The sequence below is a fragment of the Chiloscyllium punctatum genome, chromosome 6 (assembly GCF_047496795.1).
Source record: "Chiloscyllium punctatum isolate Juve2018m chromosome 6, sChiPun1.3, whole genome shotgun sequence".
Lineage (NCBI taxonomy): Eukaryota > Metazoa > Chordata > Chondrichthyes > Orectolobiformes > Hemiscylliidae > Chiloscyllium > Chiloscyllium punctatum.
The window spans coordinates 7,143,771-7,162,579 of record NC_092744.1 but is presented as its reverse complement, the minus strand read 5'-3'; the positions used below and the strand labels follow the sequence as shown (position 1 = coordinate 7,162,579).

The following is an 18,809-nucleotide window of genomic DNA, read 5'->3' as shown; positions in this document are numbered from 1 at the left end:
TTTCTAACCATTGGACTCCTCATCACTCATTTTTAGCCAGGTTGTTCTGACTATAGGTGCCTTGTTTAAAAAGGAAACAGATATTAGCCACTTTAGTTTACAAGGATTTGGAGCTCAAATTTGCAGACTAAACATTCAGTTGAGATAAGTTGGCTACTTTAGCCAAGATGCAGCTCTATAACATTTACTGTGTCCATTAAGCCACACAAGATTGCAGATTTGTATGCAATTTTAAAATGTAGCGTAGATGAGAAAACAAGATAACCTGTTCCGGGCTAGATGCCCCACTGATGTAAATATCCTCTACATTATGGAGTAGTGAGGCAAACTGAGCTTCAAAATATCCACAGTTGAGTTATTCAAACATTATTGCATTTACTTTATTATAAAACAAGAAATTATGTAACTTTCTGTTCTGATTTTTATTCAACTCTCATTGAATGTTAAAAATTACAAAAGGATAACACTCTGCTTCAGGCTTCCTCATACACCTCCGCAAATACAACACTGCTACTGCTGGTGGAAGAGACATACAAGGATCCTCATGAAAAATCTAACATAAAAGGGGGATTTGTTTTTACACAATCTACAAACAGGGAGTTTAGGGGATGATGAAGCCATAGCACTAGAGAAGTCCATTTCTTTTTCATATACAAAAAAACACACAGATTGACTGGAGTTGAATATTCATAATGAATATATGTGCATTCAAAAAAAAAGCCAGGAATGATATTCCTCAACAGTTTGTTCAGGCACAGGACAAAACTAAAATTACAGAAAAAAGTTATGGACAGTTCACTAGTGTTTGCTCTTCTTGGATTTCTTGTGTGATCGATGTGGGGATCTGGACTGAGATCTTGATTTTTTGGAAGATTTTCTGGGTGTCCTAGATCGAGATCTTTTGGACCGTTTCGGCGTCCTTGAACCAGAACGAGATCTACACAGAATTGTAAAAAAAAATCGTATGATTGACCATTACATATCTACTGTACATATGAGTTGAAATGCAGAACTGTGCACAAGCACAGCACAGTGTGTTATATACTTGCATTTATTTCACATCTGTAATGTTGCAAATCAGTACACAAACATAACCAAACAACTAATTTTAGTTCAAGAAGAAATTAGGATGTATCAGAAAACTCAGTAAAATTAATAAGTTTTAAAAGGAGTTGGAAAAAGACAGAGGCTGGATTAATTTTAATGCAGCAAATTCAACAAGTTTAAAGGTATTCAGGTACAATATCCAAATGATGGCACCTTTGTGATGATGTACATGCTAGATTTCAGGTAGTTCCAAACTGCTGGAAAGAAACACTGAGACAAGGCTTTTCGCCCTCCATTCATCAGGACTAGGAGGGAAGAACTCAAGTTTAGAAGGAGAGCACTAATTTATGCAGCAGAGAGGCTGCTGATTGGTTAAGTCATGGCCAGCATAGTAATACTTCAGGAACTCTTAACTGTCAGTCTAGCCAATGACCAACTGGTAGACTCTGACTGCACAACACATTGCCATGGGGAATGCAGCAGACAGTGGCAATCTATTTCTGGATTAGTGGTGCTGGAAGAGCACAACAGTTCAGGCAGCATCCAAGGAGCAGCGAAATCGACGTTTCGGGCAAAAGCCCTTCATCAGGAATAAAGGCAGTGAGCCTGAAGCGTGAAGAGATAAACTAGAGGAGGGTGGGGGTGGGGAGAAAGTAGCATGGAGTACAATGGGTGAGTGGGGGAGGGGATGAAGGTGATAGGTCAGGGAGGAGTGGGTGGAGGGGATAGGTGGAAAAGAAGATAGGCAGGTAGGACAGGTCCGGGCAAGTCATGGGGACAGTTACTGAGCTGGAAGTTTGGAACTAGGGTGAGGTGGGGGAAGGGGAAATGAGGAAACTGTTGAAGTCCACATTGATGCCCTGGGGTTGAAGTGTTCCAAGGCGAAAGATGAGGTGTTCTTCCTCCAGGCGTCTGGTGGTGAGGGAGCGGCGGTGAAGGAGGCCCAGGACCTCCATGTCTTCGGCAGAGTGGGAGGGGGAGTTGAAATGTTGGGCCACAGGGCGGTGTGGTTGATTGGTGCGGGTGTCCCAGAGATGTTCCCTAAAGCGCTCTGCTAGGAGGCGCCCAGTCTCCCCAACGTAGAGGAGACTGCATCGGGAGCAACGGATACAATAAATGATATTAGTGGATGTGCAAGTAAAATTTTGATGGATGTGGAAGGCTCCTTTAGGGCCTTGGATAGAGGTGAGGGTGGATCCAGGTTTTTTACAGTTCCTGCGGTGGCAGGGGAAAGTGCCAACATGGGAGGGTGGGTTGTTGGGGGGGGGAGGCGTGGATCTGACCAGGTAGTCACGGAGGGAACGGTCTATTGCCCTTTCTCAATGAAAAAGGGTGTAACAGCTCAAAACAAGGTCACGTTTATGAATATATGTAACTTCTAGGATACGTTATCTCTGCGATGTGGACTGCATCTTAAAATGATTTCTGGTGTAATTCTTAGAAAATTCTGGACTATTTACTAAATATTCCTAATAGCTGAGTCAACCGTAGCACTGGAGACTATGCCCAACGTTCACATTTTTGAAAGACATTCCCCTTCTAAGGTTATGTGAGGTGCACTGCAACCATGGTGGCTCAACATCCTTGGGGTGGCTCAACTAGATCCACCACAAACACAGGCTACAAAAGCAGGTCAAAGGCAAGGAATACTGCACTGGGTAACTCACCTGCTGACTCACCAAGCCCATCCACCACCTACAAGGCACAAACGAGGTGTGAGATGGAATACTCCTCACTTGTCTGGATGAGTGCAACCTCAACAACACATTGTAGATGTGGTGCCAATCAAGCGGGCTGCAAACATCCACTCCCTCCACCATCAACACTCTGCGGCAGCAGTGTGTACAATATAAAAGGATGCACTTCAGACATTCACCAAAGATCCTCAGACAGCACCTTCCAAACCCATGATCACTTCCATCTAGGTCAAGAGCAGCAGATACATAGGAACACCACCACCTGCATGTTCCCTTCCAAGCCACTCATCAAACTGAATTGCAAATATATTGCCACTCCTTTACCGTCACTGGATCAAAATCCTGGAATTCTCTCAATGTGGAGTGCAGCAGTTCAATGCACCACATTTCCAAGGGCAACTAGAGTTGGACAATAAATACTGGCCAGCTAGCAATGCCAATGTCCTACGAGTGAACAAAACATAGATAGTGTATTGAGCAAACGGGTAAAAAACTAACTGATGATTAGCAGATTATTTATAAAGTTGCCAATAGGTTTGATCTTGTAGCACGTGGAACTGTAGGAATCGCAATGTGTTTACTGAATATACCTTGTGGCAGTTAGCAGGGGAGAGCATCCACTGGCAGATTTCTCAACAAACAGAGAAAAGGTAACTTGTTTAATTATTCTTTTCCAATGGTCAATTTGAGCTCAGGACAAAGTTTATTGAAATAGGTAAAGAATTTCTTTGATGCAGCTGTACAGTCAAATGCAGCAAGTGTATAATCTACATATTGCATGTACACAAGGGGTTCCTTTGTTTGACCAGAGAGAGTCCCTTTCCCCAAACCCCAGAGAGAGAGGAGACCCTGATACCCCAGGGGGAGAGGAGGACTGGGGACCTGACCACATCATCCCACCCCTCTAAAGAAGGGTAGGAGAAACCCATATTCTCTCCTTCCACACTCCCCCAATAACTGAGGGAGGGAGCAAGAGTGAGAGACCAGAACCCCCACCCAAAACCCCTTGAGACAGAAAGGAGACCCAAACTCTTCCCCACCCTACCTCCACCCTGTGAGTGACAGTGAGAGAGAGAGAGAGAGAAAGTGAGCCCTGACCTCAGCTCCCCACTCCTCCATCCCCAGAGACAGTGAGGACCTGACCGGCATACCAGGCTCAGCCTCCAGCACCAACCTCTACCTCCACACCAGAAGCAGAGCCAATCCCACTCCTGCCCAGTTCTGGTCTCCACCTCAGATTCAGTCTCTACCTGACACCGGTTCTACCCCAGGCCCTGCCTCACCCAATCCAGGCTCAGTGTTTCCATCACCTGCCCTTCAGCTTGGAGTTCTTTTACACACTCCATGGATCTTGCTCCCTGACCACACAGCACAGACTAGGGACACCAGCAGGCTACTCAGACTTGCCATTGGTTTGGCCAAAGGGTCCATTCAGCCTAAGTATCCATTGCCCCAGAAGGTGAGCCTGTAAACTTCACTGCTTCAAAATATATTTTTGGAGAGTGGCAGGCAAAGGAGGAGACCTTTGGTGGCAGGAACACCAGGACGAGGTGGACATGTCTCCACACCAGCCTGAGGTTTCTTTGCAAGCAAGGAGCACGCTCAGGCTGACTCCCCGGGCCTGGACGCACCAGCTAGGCTGAGTTCCAGGTCCACGGAAAGGCCTGGGCGCCCGAAGGAGAAACGGCAGTCTTGGCATAGCGTGATGTTCTTGTCCATCATGGAGGTCTCTTCCCCGTGTGGAAGTTGTCCTTGTCTTTGGCTTCCTGGTATTCCATCAGTTTGGCAGGTGTTCTTGTCCAGGAGTGGCATTCTTGGCCTGGCATGGCAGTTTTCTTCGATAGAGGCTTCCGGCCCAGCATTCCAGTGGTCCAGGTCTTATCCCAGCTGCACCTTCAGTGTATCCTATCGTTCCTTAATCGGCTTTCCGCAAATCCAGGAGCCATTAATGGAACATGATGAACTTTATCTTAATTTTATTTTTCAGAAATGAAATATTATATGTATGACCTCTGTCATTGTAGGCACTGTGGTGAGGTAACTTACACAACTTTTCACTGTATTTTTCATGAAGTACACTTGACAATAAACTTCTATTCTATTCTTTCAACTGTCTGCAGCAGGCTGACTGCAATCAACCAGTCCATGCCTGTGAAACCAAGGTATCAGAGTGCACTTCATTGTGCTAGAAGTATTCCAGTATAGGAGGCCATTCAGTCCATCACAGCACTGGCTCTATTGTGCCAATCTCATACCTTTTCCCCATAATCCTCACACCATCACTATCCAAATTAACATTCAATGCCCTTGAGTGCCTCAACTGAACTTGCTTCCGTCATATTTCCAGACTACCTGCTGTACGAAAAGGTTTTGTTTCATATCACCCTCTGTTTGTTTGCACATCATTTAAAATCCATGCTCTCTCATTCTTGCTTCTTCAACAAGCGGAAATAGCTTCACTCCATTTATTCTGTGCCATTGTGGATATAGTTGAAGATACTGTCAAGATAACCTAACTACCAGTCTTTTAACACAGCTGCTTCCAAACAGACAAAAACGACCAAATGGTTCAAACAGTGAAGTTTTCTAATAAAAAAGAGCTAGTTTTCACCCAATTGTTTTTCAAATAACTGGATTGTACTTTACAATTAAAAATGGAAATAATTACACGCCCAAATAATGTAGTGCAGATCCTTTATTCATTCATGGGAAGAGGACATCTCTGGCGTGCCCAGCATTTATTGCTCATCCCTAATTGCCCAGAGGGAAGTTAAGACTCAACCACATTGCTGTGGATCCAGAGTCACATGTCGTCCAGACCAGGTAAGGATGCCAGACTTCTTTCCCTAAAGGGCATTCGTGAACCAGATGGCCTTTTCCTAATAATTGACAATGGATTCAGGGTCATCATTCGACTCTTAATTCCAAACGTTAATGAAATTAAGTTCCACTATCTGTGGGATTTGAACCTGAGTCCCCTGAACATTACCTGGGTCTCTGGATAAACAGTCTTACGATAGTACAGCTAGGCCATTGCTTTCCCCTCTCTGTAGATGTTTCAGCCCCCTCCATTACCCCTACTGAAAGTATGCACAAAGACTGGATTGGGATTAGTGTGACACTCTCCTGGTGGAATAGTTTGCTCACACTCCTCCGCAGGCTATGTGGCAGAGTTGAGGCACCATGTACCCAAAATCCAATAAGAAATTAATATACTCAGCAGAGAATGGGAACAGAGATAAACCAAAGGAAAATTGTGCAACAGTGTAGCAAATACACGAAGGAAATAAGTGAGCAAAACTGCTACACACAATTTGAGCAACATATTTACAGTGACTAAACATGTAGAAATCTAAATTTATTATTGAAGATTTTTAAATCTGAATACTTCATGACAGTTTGTTTACAATTGGGGCCATTAGTTCAAGTCAAATTCAGTTAAATAAGCTCCGAAGATTTTTAAAATACATAAAATCATGTCACACAAACTTGATCAAGTTTTCTGAAGAAGTAATAAAGAGGATTGATGAGGGCAGAGTGGTAGGTGTGATCTGTATGGACGTCAGTAAGGCGTTCGACAGGGTTCCCCATGGGAGACTGGATAGCAAAGTTAGGTCTCATGGAATACAGGCAGAGTAGCCATTTGGATACAGCACTGGCTCAAAAAGGTAGAAGACAGAGGGTTGTATTTCAGAGTGGAGGGCTGTCACCAGTGGAGTGCCACAAGGATTGGTGCTTGCTACATTAAATTTTGTTATTTATTATAAATGATTTGGATGTGAGCATAAGAGGTACAGTTAGTAAGTTTGCAGATGAGACCAAAGTTGGAGGTGTAGTGGACAGTGAAGAAGGTTACCTGAGATTACAACAGGATCTTGACCAGATGGGTTAATGGGCTGGTAATTGTCAGATGGAGGTTAATTTATATAAATGTGAGGTGCTGCATTTTGGGAAAGAAAATGTTAGTAGGACTTATACACTTATTGGTAAGGTCCTAGAGAGTGTTGCTGAACAAAGAGACCTTGGAGTGCAGGTTCATAGCTCCTTGAAAGTGGAGTCACAGGTATATAGGATAGTGAAGGCGGCATTTGGTATGCTTTCCTTTATTGGTTAGGGTATTGAGTACAGGAGTTGGGAGGTCACGCTGTGGCTATACACGACATTGGTTAGGCCACTGTTGGAATATTGCGCGCAAATCTGGTCTTCTTCTTATTGGAAAGATGTTGTGAAATGTGAAAGGTTCAGAGAAGATTTACAAGGATGTTGCCGGGGTTGCAGGATTTGAACTATAGGGAGAGATTGAACAGGCTGAGGCTGTTTTCCCTGGAGCATTGGAGGCTGAGGGGTGACCTTATAGAGGTTTATGAAATCATGAGGGGCATGAGTGGGTGGCACAGTGGCTCAGTGGTTAGCACTGCTGCCTCACAGCGCCAGAGACCCCGGGTTCATTTCCCGCTTCAGGCGACTCTCTGTGTGGAGTTTGCACATTCTCCCCGTGTCTGCGTGGGTTTCCTCCGGGTGTTCCGGTTTCGTCCCACAACCCAAAAAAAATGTGCTGGTCAGGTGAATTGACCACGCTAAAGTGTTAGGTGAAGGGGTAAATGTAGGGGAATGGGTCTGGGTGGGTTGCGCTTCGGCAGGTTGGTGTGGACTTGTTGGGCCGAAGGACCTGTTTCCACACTGTAAGTAATCTAATCTAATCTAATGGATAGCGTAAATAGAGAAGGTCCTTTCCCTGCTGTGGGGGAGTCCAGAACTAGAGGGCATAGGTTTAGGGCGAGATAGGAAATATATAAAAGAGACCTGAGGGACAACCTTTTCACACAGAGGGTGGTATGTGTATGGAATGAGCTGCCAGAGGTGGTGGTGGAAGCTTGTACGATAGCAACATTTAAAAGGCATCTGGATGGGTATATGAATAGGAAGGGTTTGGAGGGATATGGGCCGGGTGCTGGCAGGTGGGACTAGATTGGGTTGGGATATCTGGTCGGTATAGACGAGCTGGACTAAAGAGTCTGTTTCTGTGGCTGTACATCTCTATGACTCTATATCTTTGAGATCCATTTCCAGAACATTTCTGATTTCTGTGGAAATCAAATTGATAGCTGAGAGTTCATATAATATACTGCCACCTGACCCAGCAAATCATAGGGGAGCAATTGTCTTTATCTGCTATTTTAGTAAAGAGGTGGGGGTAGGGGAGCAGAGTAGGGAAGGGGATACAGCCTCAGTTTCTACATTCAGCACTTCAACAAATAAGAACAATCACAAAGCAGCACACAATAATGGGATGTAGTATATGACATACCTTTTGGACTTCTTATTTGTATCCCTAGGTGTGTTTTTGTGTGTTGACCTGGTGTGGGGACTGTCTTTGGTACGTGATCTTTCTGACCATTCTGAACGCGGTGATGGTGACTTCACACGCCTGGCAATACGAGTCGGACTGACAGATGTACTGTGTTTCCTTTTTCTATCAAAACATTACAATACATGACCAGAATTAGAATCTGAAACCATAAGCTACAGTATCACAGGATCATATCAAACAATAATAACTCTAAATTGGAAGGGATAGTGGTCCATAGTAATCTCTGGAAACCAGAACACCTGGAAGAAACCCTCGCAGACGTGGAGAGAATGTGCAAACAGACAATTGCCTGAGAGGGAATCAAACTCACATCCCCAGCACTGATGCCGCAGTGCTAACCATTGAGCTACCAAGCATCCCCCCCCAAGCTGGTATTAAAATTAAACTTTTAAAAATCCGTAAGTTTAAAACTAGTCTCTGTAATGAAGTAGTATTGATGGTTTTAAAAACCTATACTGTTCACTGAGATCCTTTAGCGAAGAACATCTATCATTCTTACCTGGCTTGGTCAAAATAGCATCACAGACCTCCTGACTTTTAACTGCCCTCAAAATGGCAAAGCAAGCCACTTTCAGGATAATTAGGGATAGGCGACAAATACTGGCCCTGACAGAGATGTCCACATACCATGAAATTATTTTTAAAAGACACAGATAGCAGAAATAAAAAGTTTCACTGTTATTAGGATTGCTATGAGAAATGAGGTTTATCTGAGCAAGTGAGAATCATGCACATTGTCCAAGATAAATGTGAGAAAGCCCTACTGCTTCTGTCTAACAGGCATGATACTCTTTCAGGAATACTCAAATATCTATTACATATTCTTATTATCAATGTTTTAGCTTCATTTAACAGCACTGAATGACAATTCTCAAATCAGACCAATTGTCAACAATTAAGTAATTCATTACAAGATCATCTCCAACATGTATAGAATTCTCTCGTTAAGTATCCAGGTATTCTTTTTAGAGAGAATACTTTCTGAATTTGGTTGATCAGAAGAGGCAGTGATGTGATCTGCATAAATAATTAATAAGTTATACAGGCCAGGGAGCTATTCAGCTGTTAGTTCTATTTATAGGCTGTTAGACACATACAGCATCTCAATGAATGGGTGTTTGATAGTTAATACAAGTCAGGATCCCTGAACATGAAGGACCCAAAGGGAGATAACAGAGAAACCCAGAGAATAAGGTGTGAGACTTATAAACATTACATTAAAAAAAACTCGAATATCCTCAAGCAAAGAATTCAAAAGTCAGCACGAAATACAGTAATTAGGAAAACAACTGAAACATGACCCTTCATTGCAAAACTACTGGACAACAGGACTATGATCAATTGTACAGGCCTTTGGGAGGCCGTATCTAGAAAATTGTCTGCAGTTTTGATCTTTACTTAAGAAAAGATGTACTTGCACTGGAAGGGGTGTCACAAAGATTCAGTACATTGGTCCTTTGGATGAATGGGTCATCTGATGTTCAAGGACTGTGTAAATTGGGTTCTCACTGAAACTTACAGGAATCTGAAGGGGCTCAGCAAGACAGATGCTGAATGATTATTTCCACTGGTTAGAATCTAAAACATAGGCCAATCATTTGGGAGTGAGAAAAGTGAAATTTACTCGTGCAGAGGGTTGAGAGTCTACAGAGGATTCTGGATGCACTATTGTTGAATATGTTTAAGGCTGGAATGGACATATTTTCACATTGTCATGGAACCAAGGGATGCAAGAAGTGGGTGGGAAAGTGGAGTCAAAACACACGATTAGCCCTGATGTAATGAATGACAGAGCAAACATCGGCAGGTAATATACAGACTCCTTCTATTTCTCATACAATTCTCTCTATTATGAATTCTCTCTGTTAGTTCAATTTTGGCTGATTATTACTGATGCCATATATTAAACAGTATCAATTCTGTGATTATCCCAATAGCTTCCTGTGGGTAACCAAGAGTATTGCTGCCTTTAGAAATGGGAATCTCAGAGGATTTTAGCATTTCTTGCATGTTGCTTGCCCTGCAGGAGATCTTCCGTTTGTTAGTCTACAAATACAGTATATCACTTTGAAAAATTATTAATTCTCCTCTACTGAAAAAAAATTTCCTGCCTCAAAAAAACATTGAGAAAAAAAACAAATGGCCAACTATTAATTTCAATTGCACAAATATTTTGACAAACACCTCAGAAGCACTGATTACTGCTTGAAGTCAAAATCATTAAGTACTTTCTATATATATTTGAATCGCAAAGCTTATGTAACTAAAACTTGTTAATCTTATTTACGGTTTGAATATTATTTTTTATTTTTTTTTGTGTGGGACGTGGGTGTCATTTTCTGGGCCCTGGTCACCCTTGAGACCCATGGTGGTGAGCTGCCTCTTGAACTGCTGCAATTCACCTGCTGGGAGTTGACCTACAATGCCAATGGGAAGGGAATTCCAGGACTTTGACCTAGCGACAATGAAGGAATGGTGATATACTCACAAGTGGCTTGGAAGGGAACTTGAAGATGTTCCCATGTATCTGCTGCTCTTACCCTTCTAGATGGAAGTGGTTGTGGGTTTGGAAGGTGCTGTCTGAGGATCTTTGGTGAATTTCTGCAGCGCATCTTGTAGATAGTACACACTGCTGCTATCGAATATAGGTGGTGGAAGGAGTGGATGCAGTGCCAATTACGCAGGCTTCATTGTCCTGGATAGTGTCAAGCTTCTTAAGTGTTGTTAGGGCACTTGCACAACTTAATTACACAACTTGCAAAGCTAGCCAGGCTTAACACAGAAGTGAGTGATTCTTACATTGAACAGAGATAGCCATGAATATCTCAACCCATCCACATCAAAACCATCCTCTATGATTAAACTGCATATTTCTTGAACATCCCTTAGCTATAGGGAACAGAAAGGTTCACAGCAGTGCCCACCCACTAATATCTCAGTAACTACAGGTTGAGGATTAAACATGCATTTGCCAACATTGTCCACATTCCAAGGGAAAAGGAAAAACAAAATTAAAATGGCATGTGACTAGATAACTTAAGCTTTAAACCGCAACTGGGAATGAAAACAATACCTTTCTTTGCTTGAAGGAGAGGAGGAGCTTTCTTTTTCTTTACATTCTTTTATACGGTACTCTGATTTAATCACTTCTTTCTCTTTGTCCTTTTTGTCACGTTCTCTTTCCAGTTCTTTCTCCTTCTCCTAAATGCAAGTTAAAATATAACTGAAGTTCAAGTCTCAATCGTGAAACAAAGCAAATGGTTTAAAACATAACTGAAACTCAAAGAAAACACTCCCCTCGACAAATTTTGGAACAGTCAAGGATTTCTTATTAGGATATTAAAACATTAAATGGTTCATTTTGGACCTATAACAAACACCAACTTCCCCAATTGTTCAGCAATATTTATGCAGCAAGTCACTCAGGTATAGAAAAAAAAAATCCCCATTCTCTGCTGAGTTATCAGTTGTCAGTTTAAATCTTAAGATGCTTTCCCACATTTAGTGATGAATGAAGCAGATGCTTATATCTGTTTCTGTAACTAGCTTTTCCTGGAACAGGTTGCTGCGCTGTCATCCCAGCAATGTCTTGAGAGATGCCATTCTATATCAAGAGGACCTGGATAGGATAAATAGGCAAAGTCTTTTCCCTGGGGTTGGGGAGTCCAGAACTAGAGGGCATAGGTTTAGGGTGAGAGGGGAAAGATATAAAAGAGACCTAAGAGTCAACATTTTCACGCAGAGGGTGGTACGTGTTTGGAATGAGCTGCCAGAGGAAGTGGTGGAGGCTGGTACAATTGCAACATTTAAGAGGCATTTGGATGGGTATATGAATAGGAAGGGTTTGGAGGGATATGGGCCGGGTGCTGGCAGGTGGGACTAGATTGGGTTGGGATATCTGGTCGGTATGGACGGGTTGGACCGAAGGTTTGGTTTCCATGCTGTACATCTCTATGACCTGACCAAAGGATTCTCCAGTTCTTAATGTCTGCCTTACATTATACTGTAAATATGTCTTCCAAGGCTGTAAATTGCTGGCTTGGCACTTGAACGGGAAGTTGCTGGCCCAGAGAACAGGACACTAGGCACTGAACCCCAAGGGATGAGGACAATAACAAAGACGTTAAAGTTTGTGTTATGCCAAGTGGGGAAATAAAAGGTCAGTCAGGGCATTCTTCTCCTTATTGCTCTACACAGAGATCTCAGCATTGTAGGAATGGGCTCTACTAAAACATAGAACAACAGAACAGCACAGGTAGTGGTCATTCAGTCCATCAAGCCCGTGCCAGATTTTTCAAAGAACAAATCAATTCGTCCCATTTCTCCCCCTTAGCCATGAAATTTTTTGTTTTCCTCTTTACAATAATTATAAAATTCTCTAATGGAGATCCTCACGCTACCTCTGACTCTTTGGTCAATCACTTTGTATGATCAACCTTTTAACTACTGGAAAATCTCATTCTACCTAAGCCTTTTATCATAAACAAAATCTGCCAAACCTTCTCTTATCCTTCTCTGATCCAAAGGAAAATCAGGGCAGAACTTGGACACTGAATGGTAAGGTCCTGGGGAATGCTGCTAAGCAGAGAGACCTTGGAGGGGGGCCAGATTTATAGCTCCTTGAAAATGGAGGTACAGGTAGACAGGGTAGTGAAGGCAGCATTTGGCACACTTGCCTTTATTGGTCAGTGCATTGAGCACAGCAGTTGGGAGGTCACGTTGCGGCTGTACAGGACATCGGTTAGGCCACCTTTGGAATACTGTGTTCAATTCAGGTCTCCTTACTATAGGAAAGATGTCAAACTTGAAAGGGTTCATAAAAAATTGACAAGGATGTTGCCAGGGTAGGAGGGTTTGAGCTTATAGGGAGAGTTGAGTACACTGGGACTATTTTCCCTGAAGCGCCAAAGGCTGAGGGGTGACCTTATAGAGATTTAGAAAATCACAAGGGGCATGGATAAGATGAATAGACAAGGTCTTTTCTCCAGGGTAGGGGAGTCCAAAAGTAGAGTGCACAGGTTTAATTTGATCTTGACAAATCAGTATGAGCTCACCTTGACTAGCCCTGTGTTTGCCAAATGGATCATTATTTTCCACACTATTGATTCCAATTGCTACTACAGTCAATTTTGAACTAACTGACTTGCAATGCACAAGTCCATTTTATTCCCACTTTTTGAGAAGGAGCTTAGTTTAATCGCCAATGGCCATTGGATGAGATATTAAGTCATAAGTGATATGGATAGGGAGGCTTGGGGAATACAATCATGCAAATTGCTTCCACCAATGTTGCTTTGCAGCTGGCTGGTTATAGGTGCAAGAGTTCTCTCACTCACTCTCTCATCCAGCCACTTTGGACTTGGCTGAAAAGAACCATTTCACAGACAGTGGAGGGACAAGAGTGTGAATGGCCAAAGTAATTTTCCCAGGGGAGGGAGTCCAAAACTAGAGGGCATAGGTTTAAGGTGAGAGGAGAAAGATTTAAAAAAAGACTTAAGGGGCAATTTTTTCACACAGAAGGTGGAGTGTGTATGGATTGAACTGCCAGAGGAAGTCACAAGCTAGTACAATCACAACATTTCAAAGGCATCTGGATGAGTATACAAATAGGAAGGGTACGGGGGGAATATGGGCCAAATACTGGCAACTGGGAGAAGATTTATTGAGAATATCTGGTCAGCATGGATGAGTCAGACCAAAAGGTGTAACCACTCTATATACTTCTATGATTTTAAGTGTATGGGAGAAAAGCAGCAACATGTTAAATCAAGCTTTGCAGTATTATGCCTACCAAATGAATTTCTACTGAATGAAAAACATGATTAAATCTCAATGGAATCAAATCTGCTGATAGTAATTGTTATTTTATGGGTTACAGGACAGAAATAGATTACATTTTCATAAGTGCCAATTGTGCAATACAAATACTTTGCAGATATGAAAAGATAACAGATAAATCTGCAAATGAAATGATCCTTACAGATGCTATAATATCAGCAAACTGGCAACCTCACGATTTACAATTATAATTACACTCATTAGTTTAGTAACAGTCTTACCAGAGAGACAAATCAAACTCAATCAAATGAAGCAATAAGAAACAAAATCTATTTAACTCAAGTTAATGAGAATATGGTGTTCTCACCCTCTGAAGTAGTTTGTCTCTATAATGTTCCACTTGTTCTTGCATGGTCTGACCTGCCTTTTTTAACCTCTTCCCAGATTCTAACTCATCTTGGAACTTCATTACTTTAAGCTGAAAAGAGAAGTATTTTTACATACGAACATATTTACACAAACAACCCAGAAGGATTTTGCTGAAAACACTGCAACAAAGAATATCTGTACCTCTATTTCTCGAAGCTTTGCTCGCTTTTCTTCAGTCATTTCTGAATACTTGAGAACTGGTTTAGATTCCAGCGATTCATCTTTAACCGGGTTAGAAAAATAAAGCAGTTCCTCTGACCGTATCTGATCGTCAATATCATCATCAACTTCTTCATCATCACTTCCCTTTAATGTATTGTCTCTATTAATTACAAACATGTCAGTCTTATAGTAGAATAAATCTTGATTCACCGAAAAACAAAGAACGTACTTTACTATTATCAAGGAAGAAATAGCAAGGCATCTAGATAGAAATTGTCCCGTTGGGCAGACACAGCATGGGTTCATGAAGGACAGGTCATGCTTAACTAATCTTTTGGAATTCTATGAAGACATTATGAACACAGTGGACAACGGGGACCCAGTAGATGTGGTGTATCTAGATTCCCAAAGGAATTTTTTAAAAGAATTATAATTAGAATCCCTACAGTTTGGACACAGGCCCTTCGGCTGAACAGGTCCACACCAAACCTCCTAAGGAGTAACCCACCCAGACCCATTCCCCTACCTTATATTTACCCCGACTAATGCACCTGACCTACATATCCCTGAACACTATGGCAATTTTGCACAGCCAATTCATCTAACCTGCACATGATCTAAAAGTTGAAGTTCTAAATTGGAGAAAGGCCAACTTTAACAATATTAGGCAAGATCTTTCAAAAGCAGATGTTCACAGGTAAAGGGATGGCTAGAAAATGGGAAGCCTTCAGAAATGAGGTAATGAGAGTCCAGAAAAAGTATATTCCTGTCAGGGTGAAAGGAAAGGCTGGTAGGTATAGGGAATGCTGGATGACTAAAGAAATTGAGGGTCTGGTTAAGAAAACAAAGGAAACATATGTCAGGTATAGGCAGAATAGATCGAGTGAATCCTTAGAGGTGTACAAAGGCAGTTGGAGTATACTTTCAGGAGGGCAAAAAGGGGACATGAGATAGCTTTAGCAAATAGAGTTAAGGAGAATCCAAAGGGTTTTAAAAAATACATTAAGGACAAAAGGATAACTAGGGAGAGAATAGGGCCCCCCCAAAGATCCACAAGGCGGCCTATGTGTGGACCCGCAAGGGATGCGGCAGATACTAAATGAGTAGTTTGCATCAGTATTTACTGTGGAAAAGGATATGGAAGATATAGGATGGAGGGAAATAGATGGTGACATCTTGAAAAGTGCCCATATTACAGAGGAGGAAGTGCTGGATGTCTTGCAACGCATGAAAGTGGGTAAATCCCCAGAACTTGGTGGGAAGCTAGGGAAGTGATTGCTGAGCCTCTTACTGAGATATGTGTATTATTGATAGGCATAGGTGAGGTGCCAGAAGACTGGAGGTTGCTAATGTGGGTGCCACTGTTTAAGAAATGTGGCAAGGACAAGCCAGGGAACTATAGACCAGCGAGCCTGACCTCAGTGGTGGGCAAGTTGTTGGAGGGAATCCTGAGGGACAGGATGTACATGTATTTGGAAAGGCAAGGACTGATTAGGGATAGTCAACATGGCTTTATGCGTGGGAAATCATGTCTCACAAACTTGATTGAGTTTTTTGAATAAGTAAGAAAGATGACAGAGTGGTAGATGTGATCTATACGGACTTCAGTAAGGCGTTGACAAGATTTCCTATGAGAGACTGGTTAGCAAGGTTAGATCTCACGGAATACAGGGAGAACTAGCCATTTGGATACAGAACTGGCTCAAAAGTAGAAGACAGAGGGTGGTGGTGGAGGGTTGTTTTTCAGACTGGAGGCCTGTGACCAGTGGAGTGCCACAAGGATTGGTGCTGGATCCTCTACTTTTTGTCATTTACATAAATAATTTGGATGCGAGCATAAGAGGTACAGTTAATAAGTTTGCAGACGACACCAAAGTTGGAGGTGTAGTGGACAGTGAAGAAGGTTACCTCAGATTACAATGTAATCTTGACCAGATGGGCCAATGGGCTGAGAAATGGCAGATGGAGTTTAATTTAGATTAATGTGAGGTCCTGCATTTTGGGAAAGCAAATCTTACCAGCACTTATGCATTTAACGGTAAGGTCCTAGGAAGTTTTACTGAACAAAGAGACCTTAGAGTGCAGGTTATAGCTCCTTGAAAGTGGAGTTGCAGGTAGATAGGATAGTGAAGGCGGCATTTGGTATGCTTTCCTTTGTTGGTCAGAGTATTGAGTACAGGGAGTTGGGAGGTCATGTTGCGACTGTACAGGACACTATTGGAATTTTGCGTACAGTTCTGGTCTCCTTCCTATTGGAAAGGTGTGAAACTTGAAATGGTTCAGAAATGATTTACAAGGATGATGCCAGAGTTGTCGGATTTGAGCTATAGGGAGAGGCTGAACAGGCTGGGGCTGTTTTCCCTGGAGCATCCGAGGCTGAGGGGTGACCTTATAGAGGTTTATAAAATTATGAGGGGCATAGATAGGATAAATAGACAAACGTCTTTTCCCCAGGATGGGGGAGTCCAGAACTAGAGGGCATAGGTTTAAGGTGAGAGGGGAAAGATATAAAAGAGACCCAAGGGGCAACGTTTTCACGCAGAGGGTGGTATGTGTGTGGAATGAGCTGCCAAGAGAAAGTGGTGGAGGCTGGTACAATTGCAACATTTAAGAGGCATTTGGATGGGTATATGAATAGGAAGGGGTTGGAGGGATATGGGCTGATTGCTGGTAGGTGGGACTAGATTGGGTTGGGATATCTGGTCAGCATGGACTAGTTGGACTGAAGGGTCTGTTTCCATGCTGTACATCTCTACGACTCTGTTTTGAATTGTGGGAGGAAACGGGAGCACCAGGAGAAAACCCACGCAGACACTGGCAGAATGTGCAAATTCCACACACAGTCGCACGAGGCTGGATTCGAACTCGGGTCCCTGGCGCTGCGAGGCAGCATGCTAACCACTGAGCCACTAGCATTACAGTATCATCCCATTTGTGGGTTTCTCCTTTGGTTTGATGCCACAGCCTAAGTAAAACCAGCATTTGCAGCATAAATGCAATAGACAATTCATACAAAAATACCTAGCTTGTTCTACTAGACATATTTTTCATGAATCCTTCAGGAGTTAATCACTTCCTAATTCTAATGTTTGCTCATTATTGTAAGTTAGAATTTCAACGTACACTGGCTGTTCATCCTCTTCTGATTCAGTCGGTTGGTCAAAGAGCTCCCATTTTGAAGTTGTAACAGCTGCAAGAAGTATGTTTATTACTCATTCCAGTAACAATCAATTAACTTATTTCATTAACTTCAAATAATTTAACATGTAGTGAAACTACCTGCCAAAAGCATTCGACTATTAGCAAAAAACTTTGTTTACTTTGACTTAAAGACTTTAAAGGATTGGACAAAAATTAGATCTACTCCCAAGTTTAAGTCATTTATCCCAAGATCAATCGAAGAACAAGTTCAACATTACAATTTGGACAAGAGGTTTCATAACATGGTTTGTACTGCATAAAATGTTCATCAAACTGTAGAAAAACTGAGTCATCACCTCGGGGTTCCTTTGCAACTTACCTTGTGATTCTAATGCTGCTTCATCTACTGCTTCCCATTTTGATGGAGCAACTTTGAATACTGACTGAAACTTCTTGGAGTCTTCAGGGCCATCAACTAACAGAGAGACAGAGAAACACTTGGTTTTATCATCCAAGTCTCAATATTAGATGAGAGATTGTCTGAATCACTTCTCCCTTGAAAACTAAAGATGCTTCAGAGTTAACTTGACTTCACTAGTGGATTTAAAACTGACATAAATCAGGATGATCAGACTTTGCGTTAGTTAATGGGCAATTTAGGAGTTTATCAATTATTTGTCTAAATTAAGGAAAATAGCCTATGCAACATTTGTGAAGAATACATATTGGTAGATATATCCATGCAAATACTTGTGACATAAATCCATTTGTTTCCAGCTCTCAAAACTCAAGAGACAGGCAGATGCAGACAGAGACATCCAGAGCGAGAGAGCGAGCGCACAAGAGACAGAGCACGACAGCGCAAGTGACAGGGCGCCGTGGGCGCGGGCGAGACGGAGCGAGAGACAGACAGGGGGAGAGAGGGAGGGAGGGAGGGGAGGGAGGGAGGGAGAGAGAGAGAGGGAGAGAGAGAGAGGGAGAGAGAGAGAGGGAGAGAGAGAGAGGGAGAGAGAGAGAGAGAGAGAGAGAGAGAGAGAGAGAGAGAGAGAGGGGGAGGGGGAGGGAGAGAGAGAGAGAGAGAGAGAGAGAGAGAGAGAGAGAGAGAGACAGAGAGAGAGAGAGAGAGAGAGAGAGAGACAGAGACAGAGACAGAGACAGAGACAGAGACAGAGACAGAGACAGAG

At 42.5% G+C, this 18,809-nt stretch overlaps 1 protein-coding gene across 6 annotated transcripts in view; it reads right to left on the bottom strand.

The window, feature by feature from the left end:
* Positions 1 to 366: 366 nt before the first annotated feature.
* Positions 367 to 18,809, bottom strand: part of LOC140478693 (U2 snRNP-associated SURP motif-containing protein-like) — an 83,622-nt gene continuing 65,179 nt past the window's right edge. For all 6 annotated transcript variants that reach the window (XM_072571989.1, XM_072571988.1, XM_072571993.1 and 3 more), the window contains 7 exons: positions 18,005 to 18,100; positions 17,608 to 17,674; positions 14,464 to 14,644; positions 14,261 to 14,371; positions 11,189 to 11,316; positions 8,053 to 8,217; positions 367 to 937 (listed from right to left, as the gene is read on the bottom strand). In XM_072571989.1, the coding sequence (XP_072428090.1) occupies positions 799 to 937; positions 8,053 to 8,217; positions 11,189 to 11,316; positions 14,261 to 14,371; positions 14,464 to 14,644; positions 17,608 to 17,674; positions 18,005 to 18,100 (887 nt within the window). In that variant the 3' untranslated portion in view covers positions 367 to 798. The remainder of the gene's footprint in view (positions 938 to 8,052; positions 8,218 to 11,188; positions 11,317 to 14,260; positions 14,372 to 14,463; positions 14,645 to 17,607; positions 17,675 to 18,004; positions 18,101 to 18,809) is intronic.